The following is a 12,522-nucleotide window of genomic DNA, read 5'->3' as shown; positions in this document are numbered from 1 at the left end:
ATTGCAGGTCTAAAAGGGTGGATGCCACCCCCCAAAAGCTCAACTCTGAGAACACAGAGCAAACAAGCTGTAGGTGGTGGTACAGTCATCCGACAGCTTCCTTTTACAGCTGCAAAACGTTGCATCGGGCAGTCAGCCTCGACTTCATCTGGCTCCAGTAAATACAAATGCAGCCACGCTACGTGCCATCAGCAACGTGCGCTCTCACCACGTAGCCACGATTGTGAGAACAGGGCCCCCAAACTCCTCCGCATTTAGCTTTCACGGAGGCTATTTTGAATGAAAATTGTTATTTCACGTGTTTCATAGATGGTTATATGTGTTTGCCACATAAAACCGTACGCACACACAGATTCTAAACCATGTCAGAAAACTAGGGTGTTGTCTGCCCTGCCTCATCCTGTAAGAACAACCGCCCCCCCCCCCCCACCGGGCTTCTGCTCCATCACCAGAGAGCGGCACAGCTGGGCGCCCAGCGCTGGGAGAAGGATGCGCATGTGCTTTGTGGGACACAGACTTATAAACACAGCCAGAGCCCTGAGGAGTACACAATATAAATGCTTTATTGCTAGCACAGAGGTTTCTTCTTAAGTAAATTAAAAGAAATAAATCTTCATTTTCACATTCTATATTGCAGTTCGAAGGTAACTAGCTGGTTAATGGGTACGTTCACTTGGACACACGCTATAAGGGGAGAGCATGACATTCACACGGAGGATCAGACACGTGGCATCCCTCAAGGCATCGGGGCTCGGAATGCACTGTCGTAGGTAAGTAACAGCAAGTAGGGATTTCTTTAAAACAGGAGCAGACGGGGTTAGAAAGGGGACCCGGCGTGGTTAGAAAGCAGGAACAGTTAAATACAGAAGGCTATCTATGTGTTGCCCACATTCCATATACTCCAGGTTATGTCTGGTACTTTTAAATAAATGACCTTCCTCTAGGTTAGAGCTGGGGTTGGATTTGGCAGCTGGAAGGAGGGAAGCAGGGAAGGAAGCTGACACTGCTCACATCGCACTGGAGGGCTCGTGGGAGAGGAGTGCGTGGCTGGGAGGAAGGGGGCCAGCCTGCTTCTCACCCCCCTCGGGAGGCCGGGAGGCAGGAACGGTCCATGGAGGGGCCGCTGCGTGTGGCAGAGGAGCTCTGGTGCAGCGTGGCGACGGGGGCACCCTGGAACCGTGCCAATGGGAAGGAAAACCGCCAGGCTTGGCCAGATTCTCCAAGGTTCCTGCCAGTGGGATTGGGGCATTTTAAGGCATGAGAGGCCAAAATAACACCCATAGCACTGCGGGGAGCCGCTGGTGGTGCAGTGGGGGCTGGGGTGCAGGAGAAGCTATTGATCCAACTGCAGAGGTAACCCACTTAGTTAAGAGTTGTCAAGCGGTGTTGGAAACAAAATTATTTCTGCAAGGCACCCAGCATTTCTCCAAATGCTCGAGCCTACTCAGATTGCTTTGGTTGACTTTAAAGATAAACTTTGGAAAAGATCTTATTAATCTATGAGAACAACCCACTCCCTGCCTCATTCTAGAAGAACCAAGGAATCAAACGCAGGTGCGCACCCCTCCCCCAAACATGCCCACACTCAGAAGCTGGGAACTACACACGGTCTCTGCCTCCCCACTTCCTGGTCCTTCCCTCGTGGTACCCGTGGACGTGAGAAATCCAGGCTGGGTCTGGAAAATCCCCACTTCCTCCCCCCCTGCCTAGCGTATCTGCAGTGTACCAGCTTCTGGCATTGTCAGTCTGGCCTGGCTCTCACTAAAGCCATTTCAATATTTTGCTTTGAAGAAATGGATAACATGAAACGGTAATTTGGCTGCAAAACCTTGGAAAATTGTTCCCGGCCCAAACATCTGCCCCAAATGAGCTCAGCTGAGCTCTCCTCGGAGGAGCAGGGGCAGGGGAGGAGCAGGGAGCGCCTGGACCGGGAAAAGGAAGATGGCAGGAAGGCCGCCTTTCCGTAGGAGGAAGGGTTTTGTGACAGAAGGCATCCAATAACACAGCTCCCTATGCAGCCCCACCTCAGAGAGATCCTGGGTGTGCCGACAGTCACCCCTCTGTCCTTCATCCCGCCCTCCCCAATATTTGGTATCGTTAGGTGATCCCCTACAGAGTGCCAAGAAACTGCCCAGCTGGCTTGCTTTAGTGATGCAGTGACCGGCCTGGCCTGTGTGTGATCATTTTCATCTTTAAATAAGGACCGAGTATCAGCTTTGGATTCCTGAGAGCTGGGCCCCTCAGGGAAAGCAGAGAGGGGGGTCGTGCAGGCGGCCTTCACCTTCCTCTGGGCCTCCTTAGGAATTCTTCTGGGGGATCTTGACTGTCACAGTCTTCACTTCGGAGTACTCTCGCAGGCCGAATTCTCCCCTGGAAACAGAAAGCGGCAGTGTCAGCCTCCAGGCCCGGCAGCCCCCCCGGAGATGCCAGAGTCCTGGGGAGGTGCAGCTTGTCATCTGCTACCAGCAGGCCCTGGGGTTCCTGTAGGAATTCCTAATGACGCCCAGCCCCATGTGCGGGCTGGGGAAGCCGTCACCTATGAGCAGTCACCGTTTCTTACAGGTAAAGGATGATCTGTCTTCACAGTATTACACACAAAGGCCACACGTCCCAACTACTCAGAGAAACAGGCCAGAGGTGCGCCATGGCCAGCAGTCACCAGAGGCCCTGGCTGTGCGCCTGGCTGGGCACCACGGTCAGCGGCAGGCCCACGTGTCTAATGCCTGGGCTGTTTCTACCTCAGGGGCACTGGCTCCTCAGGACCGTGGCGAGCTTTTCTCTTCAAATCCCGCTCCTGCCACTGGGCCCAGGATGTGTCTGTGCTCCGATCGCTCTCCCAGAGAGCGGGTCCACTCTAACTGGGAGGAGACCAGGAGATCCCCAGGCTAAGGGCCTCTGGGTTTGGGATTCTAAATCCCTTCTCATTGGCTCTTAGATCTAATACATGGAAATAACCCCCAATGCCTATCACAGCAGAGCACAAATCACTGAAATGCCTCAAAAACATCATCCTGAATAAACAATATCCGCAGCCCTCACAGCCATCAAAATAACTGACTGAAAACGACTTGGGAGCATTGGAGATCTTGCTCCTTGGCAAGTATTATGAAAAATGTTTTTAAAGATGGGAAGTGGCAGTAAGCTGTCATTTCTCCCCCGCCCCCCTCCTCCCAGGCCCCAGAATCTCCTTCAGCCACTTTCCTTCCTGGCTCACAGGGACCTCTGGGATCTTGGTTATAGATCAAGGACTGTCATTCATCTGGGGAGCAAACATAACTGAGCTATGACTATGGGCAGCACTGCACTGGGTTGGGTGAAGGAGAAACTAAATAACGGCTCCAGCTTCTGAGGAGTGTGCAGTGTGTGGCTGGGCTGAGAGGAGGGTGGGCGCTGGCTGCCCTCCCCAGCCCTCTGGACACTCTCCACTGCTCTCAGGCTGCTGGGGTGGAGTGAAGCCTTGTGGCTACCATGCAATTTGTCTTCACTTTTCTTCTCTAGCCCCTCCCATTCTTACCTCTTTTTAATTGTCTTTTTTTCTTTTCTTGATTTCACTGTAAAACCAAGCATGTTCTGTTTTTTCTTTAAAATGCTTGAATTCTTCTCCTTCTATTCTCTGTAAAGTCACCTCCACAAAGCTTTTCCTGACGCTAAGAGAAGCAGCCGCCCTCCCTCTGTGTTTACAAAGCCCTGGACCCACCTCTAGCACAGCCTGTCACCAGGAGGGCTGCCTGAGCATCTGTCCCCCACGGGCTTGTATCTCATTGACCGGACTTCCTGCTCCACCAACCTAGTGTACAGCCCACAGCACCGGCTACCTCTCCACCAACCTAGTGTACAGACCACAGCACTGGCTTCCTCCCCACCAACCTAGTGTACAGCCCACAGCACCGGCTTCCTCCCCACCAACCTAGTGTACAGCCCACAGCACCGGCTTCCTCCCCACCAACCTAGTGTACAACCCACAGCACCGGCTTCCTCCCCACCAACCTAGTGTACAGCCCACAGCACTGGCTTCCTCCCCACCAACCTAGTGTATAGACCACAGCACCACTTCCTGCCCCACCAACCTAGTGTACAGCCCACAGCATCAGCTTCCTGCCCCACCAACCTAGTGTACAGACCACAGCACCACTTCCTGCCCCACCAACCTAGTGTAGAGTCCACAGCACCGGCTTCCTGTCTCCACCAAACCCTACTCTGGCATAAAGGCAGACCTGTGATTACGGTGTCCCGCTCTCTGTGTGGGTGCCTTCACAGCTGGACCATGTGTCAGGGCACAGGTGCACTAGGAAGTCTTATTCCTGTTTTTCAGCCAGACCAGGTTATATTCCCTAAAAGGAACCAAGTTTGGCATACCTACAGATAAGGTAAGATGTTAGATTTTGGTGTCTCTCATCCCGCCATTTAAGAAAATCAGTTAGACTCACTCATTACACAAACAGGGATTTCTGCTTCGGGTGTATATTTCCCTGCCTTGCTCTTTGGCTCACAGCAGCATTTCTCGGAGCAGGGCCCCCGGACCACCTGCATCAGACCCCCTCCAGAAGCCTGTTAAAAATGCAGAGCCTGGGCCCCAGCACACATCTACTAAGTCAGAATCCCTGAGGGGTCCCCAGGTAGGCCCGCTCAGCCCGCCCCTCCCCAGACCGCAGGCACTTCCTGTGCAGGTGCGGGCTGTGCACGGACATACATGCACAACGCGTGTGCACGCACCGTGAACCTGAGAAGCCCTTATGCAGAGCATCCTAATGCTTCTCATCTTCAGCGCTGTGTCCTTCGTTTGTAAAATGCCGAGGTTCCCGGCTTTCTTTCCTTGCCCTTGACTGTGACATGTATTTTATAGCTCGGGCTCTTGTGTCTCAGGGGAGCCTGAATGAGGAAGGAAAAGGACTGAGCGAGTGAAACAGATGGGGTTAGCTGAGCAGGCGGGACTGAGAGAAACTCAGCCTCCTCCGACCCGGAGTCAGAGGCCAGCCGTCAGGTGACCTGCAGAGGGAGCCCTCTCCACAGCTCTCCCTGGGGGAGCACGCAGAGGCTCCCCCGCCCTCGTGCAGCTTGTTTCAGAAGGTGCTCCCTCTGTCTCTGCTCCTCTCAGAGGTGGCAGGTGGCAGGGAGACATCAGGGACCGAAGCTGCAAGGAGTTTGCAGGCTGTGAGGCAGACAGTTCTTCCACACGCAGGGGTAGGTGGGGTTTCTAGGACTGTATTAAATGAGAAGGAAGAGTGAGGCCGGACAAGGCAGGTTCTTTATATGAAGCGTTTCCTACCACTCTAGGTTAGTTAAGGAAGAGAAAGCATGTGTGAGGGGCAAGCGGGGACAGAGAAGCATATAACTGAGAAAGATGAAGTGAGTCTCATCAAAGGGCTCTGCTTCCTAATTACTGTTTAACTGCCTGGGAAGGCCAACTCACTACAGCGCCTACAAGATGAGTCGAGCGCTGTTCTTCAGTATCTTGGCCCACTGTTCTGGGTGGTTCTGACACAGCCAGACCTTCTCCTGGACCATCTTTCTAGCAGGGGGAGTGTTTCTGACCGGAGCAGACTGGACCTGGACATCACAGCCTGAATCCCGGGAGGATGTGTGACCACGACCGGGATCCAGGGCGAGCCTGGGATTACAGCCATCAGCTAGCGCTTACTTATTACAGGTATAGTTCATGCCCATGATTCACCCTGTGATGATCTGTAACAGGAAAGTCGATGTGAGCAGCATTCCCACAGCCAGTGAACGTTCCAACCTTTCAGAGCCTGGGGGAGCCCAAACCCAGCGCGGGAAGCGAAATGACAAGTGGAAGCAGAAAGCAAGGCCATGTGCAGGCTAAGGAGAGACACCTGGAGTATGTGAGGACTGTATACTAGTAAAAGCTGAGGAGCACCAATGGCTGAGCAAAGAGCATCCAGGCTGGCTCTGGGTTCTGGCTGTAAAGCAAGTGAGAGGTGCTGAAGCCAGAAGCAAAGGTTCAAGCAGGAGTGCTTCCTCCCTGGCATCACAGAGACAGCACAGAAGTTGGTGATACTGGCTGGAACTTAGGAAAAATTCTGCCACCCTTCCAAAGTAAGGTGTTTATTAAGAAACAGGAGGATCACCTGCATAGCACTCATCTACAGTACCTGATGAATAAGGATGAGAGCAGCTAACATTTTCTGAAGGTTGGCCAGACACTCTTGAATATTTAGCATACTTAATCCTAACATTTAATCCTCACCGAAACCCTTTGGGGCAGGTACTATAATTATACCCATTTTATAGATGAGGAAACTGAGGCTTAGTAAGATTAAGTAACTTGCCCAAGATTGCACAGGTATTAAGTGCTACAGTCAGGATACACATCTGAGCAGTGTGATTCTACAAAGTCTCCTCTTTGACTCAAAGTTACACTGACTCTATGTTTTAATGGCTAGGGGCTGGAAATGACCAGTTAAAGTATCTTAACACATTGCAGACCAGTCATTTTATTGCTAGCTTTGCCCAGTGGCCAGATAAGTTTCTATTGAACGAGTACAGAAAAAATTTTACATAAATGTTAAAGGTATGCTTTAAAATTAAATACCCACTGCATTTCGAAGTTATTTATTACATGTTCTTACAAGCTAATATCTTTTTAAAGGATGATACTTTGTAAAACACTGTGTAATATGAAGCGAGAATTCTCGTGATCCGTCCACAATGTGTGAAGCATGGAGCCGGTGTTAGTCTTACGGGTTCACTGCACTTTCCCCCAAATTACACTTGTTTCTCCCGCAGTGTCTTTACTTCCTCCTCCCATTCTGCACCAACCCTGAACAAGTACTTCCCTCCCTCCGTCCACCCAAATGTTCCTCTCCTTGAAAGGCCAATGCCAATTGCTACAATAGATCACAACTGAAGGCTCCCAGACTTCAGCTCACCGTGTTGTATATTTCATTTACCCAACACGATCTTAAGTACCTTAATGAGCTGCATCTTCCTCCACAGACCACGCATGGTGCTTTGCTTAATATTTGTTAGAAGACTGACTGTGAACTGAGCATTTGCTCAAAATAATCCTCTCTAATAAAGAGGGAATATGCTAAGTGACCCTCATGCCATCGCAAAGATGGCAGCACCCACAGCCAATAAGGAAGGAATATGCTAAATGACTCCACGCCCTCAAAGATGGCGGCGCCCAGTCCCCCCAGCCCCCCAGCAACCCAGGGCCGCCCAAGGCTCAGGTAACTAGGGCCACCCGAGGCTCAGGTAACCAGGGCTGGCTGAGGCTTGCACTGCAGGCAGAGGCAGCAGCAGAGGTGTGATGGGGTGTCGCCTTCCCCTGATTGCCGGGTCACCTCCCACCCCTGAGGGCTCCCGGACTGTGAGAGGGGGCAGACCGGGCTGAGGGTCCCCCTCTCCAGTACATGAATTTTCATGCACCGGGCCTCTAGTAATAATAATAAAGATGCATTCAGTAATGGCAGAGGGCAGGGCATGGAAGATGTTTCCTCTTGTGAGTCACAGGATTTAGAAAACATGGGTCCAGCTCTTTTCAAAACAAAGGAAAACCTTTTTTTTTTTTTTGCTTGGGAGGGTAGATGTCACCTCAGGAAGACCCTGGCTATCATTATTTCTCCAAATGCTACCCAAAAAGTCCATTTATATATGAAGCCTGCAAATAAAATCCCTCTTGAGTCTGGATTCCCTCTGCTTCAGTCCCATTTTTCAGGTTCTTAGCATCTCAGGACTCTGTCCTGAACCTGTGCCTGTGGAGTCCTTATGCCTGCCCCCCACCCCCACTGTGCTTCCTTGGCTGATCTTATGGAAACTAGTGCATTTGGAGCCACTGAATCTCAAGTTCAAATCTCAGATCTGCCATTTACTGGCCGTATGACTTGTGCAAGCTACATAACTCCTCTAACCCTTAGTTCCCCCTCTAAACCATCTGTAATATAGAGACAAGAATTTATCCATAAGGATCATTGTGAAAATTGAATCAGATGTTAGGAAACAAGTTAACATAAAGCCAAACACAGATAAGGAATTTAACTCATGGTATCATTATTGTTACTGCAAATTCCTTCTAGCAGGTCATCTTCTTATAACCTCTGCCCAAGTATCCTCCTGTGCCAGGAATGTTGGCCTTAAACACTCTGGGATCTCCTCAGCTCCCACAGAATGCCCCGTGAAGCCCTTGGAGACTGGGATTAAACACTCATTCATGCTGTGCACTAACGCTGCATTTCCAGTCTGAAAGAACCTACAGGTGCTGAGCAGGTGAGTGAGTCAGGTGTGTGTAAAAGGAATGACAACCAATACTCAGGTCCCACGAGGAACAGGAGGGATGGGGAAATGGCGAACTGCAGAGCTCACAGCTGCAGCAGTTCTATAGGGAGAAGGAAGTAAGTGAGGAATCTAGATTTATTTAGACCAGTGGTTCTCAACCTTGGCTGCACATTAGAATCACCTGGGAATCTTTTTAAAATCCTGATTTCTGGGCCTCATCCTCCGGAAATTCTGTTTCTTTGTTATGGGGTGGGGCCACAACATTAGTAACAAAGAAACAGAATTTCCGGAGGATGAGGCCCAGAAATCAGGATTTTAAAAAGATTCCTAGGTGATTTTAAGAACCAAGGTTAAGAACCACTGATTTAGAGCTAAAAGATTCCTAGGTGATTTTAATGTGCAGCCAAGGTTAAGAACCACTGATTTAGAGCCTCCTCATTGCTGACTGGACGGTAAAGATATTTAAATGTGAGGCAAAACAAAACATTGCCAGCCACCTTTGTCCCTGGGCTAGCAGTTGGTGACCTTTGTCTTAAACACTCCAAACTTGGTTTGGTCCCTGGCTATTCTATATTTGTTGTACCTTCATGCCTTTGTCCTTGCTATTCTCTCTGCCTGGAATGCCTGCTCCTAAAAAACTCTCTGACCCCACCAGGTGAAATTAATTGGTTCTGCCTCTATACTTACAAGATGTTTGACATACTTCTCTAATGGCCCTTCTAATATGGTATTGCTGGTACATTAACTTTTCCCCATTCCCACCGCAGATGAGAGAATTGTGTTTGTTCATCTTTGTAACGTGCAGCATGGGGCTTACAGTGGGGTATGTTTGACCAAATGCTTGTTTAATGAGTAAGGGAATGAGAGTCCTCTTCTATACTAAGAACCAGAAACTTTGGACACTTACATTTCTCTCCCATTTCCAGACATCTTGAATCCCCCAAAGGGGCTCTGGGCGTTTAAGGCATTGTAACAATTGATCCTGAAAGAAGAAAACAGTGCGACTGTTAGTGTGAATTCTGCTCACACGGAAATAATCCCACAGGCATGATACCTCTTTTGTAAGTTTTATTTTTATTTCCTTTGTTCCAGATGGCAAATTTATAATTCACTTTGATTTCCTGATCTAGCCAGTAAAGACTGCACCCCCTCTCAGGGTGACGTCGGCTGCTGGGGCCTTCCCCATCCTTCCAGAGGACACGTGTACTTCACCCAGGCTCTGGAGAATGGCAAGGCCCCCTACCACCTCTGGAATGTGTTATGGCCAGAATGATGACACAGACGGATCTTACCAAACAGTCCCAGCTTGCATTGCAGAAGACACTGTGAGGGCCTTGTTGATGTCATTGGTAAAGACAGCAGCTACGAGTCCGAAGTCGGAGTTATTGGCTCTTTCGATAACTTCATCCATCGTCTTAAACCTCAGAATTTCCTGAACGGGGCCAAAGATCTGCAACAAGATAGTTTGACTCAACATCGTTGCTATGCTGTTCCTTCGCCTGCTCTCCACATTTCAACGGAAGTGTTCTCTGCCTTTGTTATTTAAATAATGTTTACATTTAGCAGCACAAAACGAAAATATCCCAAACTCTGCAGAAATAGATTACACAGGAGTCTATCCTTAGAGTGTGTTTGATGCCCCATGCCCCACCCTCCCTGATGTCACTTGGTCCCACTGTGTGAACTTCGGCTGTGCTCTGAGCCCGGGCAGAGCCAAGGAGGCACTGCTCGGGCTGCTGGCTGACCTGCGTGGTCCCTCTGCTGCATTACTGTGAGGACGCCTGGACGCCTTTCCTTTCCTGCGTAACAGCCTGGTGACCCCACAACTGGCTCTTCTGATTATTCCGTTGGCTAATAACAACTGCAATCATGCAATACTTCCCTGCCTTTTTAACTTTCTTCTTAAAACAGAGACTTGCATAGCCATCTTTACTGCTATAGTACAATATATACAAAATAGAAAACGTGAATATTATTGAACTAAAATGCTCTGGAAAACATGCCAAAATATTAGAATCCTGTATTTGGTACCTCCTCCTTGGCAATGCGCATGTCATCGGTCACGTTGGAAAACACCGTGGGCTCGATGAAAAACCCCTTCCGGCCCAGCCCCTTGCCTCCGCACTCCAGCTTGGCGCCCTCGGCCACACCACTCTGGATGAGCTCCAGGATCTTGTTGTACTGCTTCTTATCAATCTACGGACAAAATTGCTGAGTGACTCCAAGTAAAATCTTCCATGAAAACTGAAATAAGCATGTTCTCAGGAATCATTTGTCTTTTTAAAAAAGTTTCATCATATCTAGTCAAATCATATGGGATACTATTATTTAAACATTTTTTATCCATGGCAAATGGCAATTTGGTTGAAACAAATATATCAAGAATTCCAATAAATGAATGGCTCTGAAACCACTGAATCAGATGATACCACTGAATCAGATATACCAGTTTAATGTTTAAACAACGTTTCTAAGTGGTGGAGACACTGGTGAATTGATTCACTGTGTGGAGGAAAATGAACTTCTATAGCCAAAATGAAGAGTTTAGCAAGTTGTACTGATACTAAAAAGATGAAAACAAGAGATGAGCTAATACAACCTCTTTACCTCAAATCCCATTGGGGTAAATTTTTAATGGAATGTTCCACCTTTAGAGAAAAGGGTTAAATTTAAAGAGTGAGGGCTAGCTTCCTACACCATAAAATAAGGTCAGTCTTGCTTTCCAAAAGTTATAGGCTTATCACGCAATTATTATGGTAAATAATATAAAAACTGACATTCACCTGAGTTTCAAATGCTCAGCTAGAACATCAATCTGCTCTCAAATGGCCCCAAAACTGAGAAGGTGTTAATTCTTATTAGAAAAACCCAGGCTCTAGTGGCCCAGATGAGATCTGGTCCATGCATTCTTTTTTTTAAAAAATATATATTTTTATTGATTTTTTACAGAGAGGAAGGGAGAGGGATAGAGAGTTAGAAACATCAATGAGAGAGAAACATCGATCAGCTGCCTCCTGCACACTCCCCACTGAGTATGTGCCCACAACCAAGGTATATACCCTTGACCGGAATCGAACCCGGGACCCTTGAGTCCGCAGGCCGACGCTCTATCCACTAAGCCAAACCGGTTAGGGTAGGTCCATGCATTCTTTACAAATTCTCAGCCTCTGTCTACAGTTTAAAACCAGAACTCCATCTGGAAATACGCCGTGATGACCGTGGAAAGCCTGAGCGCGAAGGAGAGCAGCTGCGGGACTCTCGTGGCCTCCCCGTCCACCACAGCGCACGAGGCACTCAAGAGTGAGAGACATCCGTACGGTCTTCATGTCCAAACATTCACAATCTACAAATGGTCTCCCCAAGCACATCAGGGTGGTGGAGAGAGCCCTTTGCAGCTGGGAAAAGGATAAATGGCTTCTGAGAATGAGAGAGGCCCCGCCTCCTTGACTGTGGCCTCTGCAAGGATGTCTGAAGTCCGTGGTCAGGGCTGGGGCTGGGTTCTCACAGCAAGATCCACCTTGTCATGACTAGGTCTTCCTTTAGGGCTGAGCGACTCCAACTTACCCCCGAAGTTGAGAGTATCCTTAAGGCAACTCTAATCCTTTCGTTTTCCAGAAATAAAATTTAGAAATGGAAAGAGAATCTAAGACATAAGCAATGCCTCACTGGCCACACTTCCAGCTGTGAAGGCGAGGCAGAAGAGTGAGGAGGCAGTGGGATAAAGGAAGGTGGTGCTTTGCTGGGTCCCACTAAGTGACCAGTTTCTGTGCTCACCAGGGATAAAGTAAAGAAAGGGCCCAGCCGGTGTGGCTCAGTGGTTGAACATCGACCATGAACCAGGAGTTCACGGTTCAATTCCTGGTCAGGGTATATGCCTGGATTGTGGGCTTGATCCCCGGGGGTCGGGGGGGAGATGTGCAGGAGGCAGCCAATCAATGCTTCTCTCTCATCATTGATGTTTTTACTTCTCCCTCTCTAAAATCAATATTTTTTAAAATGTAAAGAAAGGGATGGTTCATGATTTCTCTACCTGGGGTCCCTGCTCAGTGGTGGGGTCAAAGGGACTCCCCACTATGCGCCTCTTGGCCCGCTCCACGCTTCTCCTCACAAACTCCTCATAGATGGATTCCTCCACGAAGATGCGCGAGCCCGCAGTGCAGCACTGGCCTTGGTTGAAGAACACACCCTGGTGAGCCTGCTCCACGGCGTGATCCACTGCAAGAGGAAAGGCACGTTCCCAGCACTGCCTCACCTGAGTGGGGCTGTCCGGAAGCCGCCCCCTCCCGC

At 49.2% G+C, this 12,522-nt stretch overlaps 1 protein-coding gene across 1 annotated transcript in view; it reads right to left on the bottom strand.

Annotated features, from left to right (window-relative positions):
• Window positions 1-542: 542 nt before the first annotated feature.
• Window positions 543-12,522, bottom strand: part of ALDH1A2 (aldehyde dehydrogenase 1 family, member A2) — a 73,316-nt gene continuing 61,336 nt past the window's right edge. The window contains exons 8-12 of the mRNA XM_005866996.2: window positions 12,266-12,450; window positions 10,267-10,431; window positions 9,528-9,685; window positions 9,143-9,217; window positions 543-2,370 (exon numbers count right to left, since the gene is read on the bottom strand). Of these exons, the coding sequence (XP_005867058.1) occupies window positions 2,298-2,370; window positions 9,143-9,217; window positions 9,528-9,685; window positions 10,267-10,431; window positions 12,266-12,450 (656 nt within the window). The 3' untranslated portion in view covers window positions 543-2,297. The remainder of the gene's footprint in view (window positions 2,371-9,142; window positions 9,218-9,527; window positions 9,686-10,266; window positions 10,432-12,265; window positions 12,451-12,522) is intronic.

Source organism: Myotis brandtii, unplaced genomic scaffold (assembly GCF_000412655.1).
Source record: "Myotis brandtii unplaced genomic scaffold, ASM41265v1 scaffold242, whole genome shotgun sequence".
Classification (NCBI taxonomy): Eukaryota; Metazoa; Chordata; class Mammalia; order Chiroptera; family Vespertilionidae; genus Myotis; species Myotis brandtii.
This window is presented reverse-complemented; position numbering and strand designations above follow the sequence as displayed.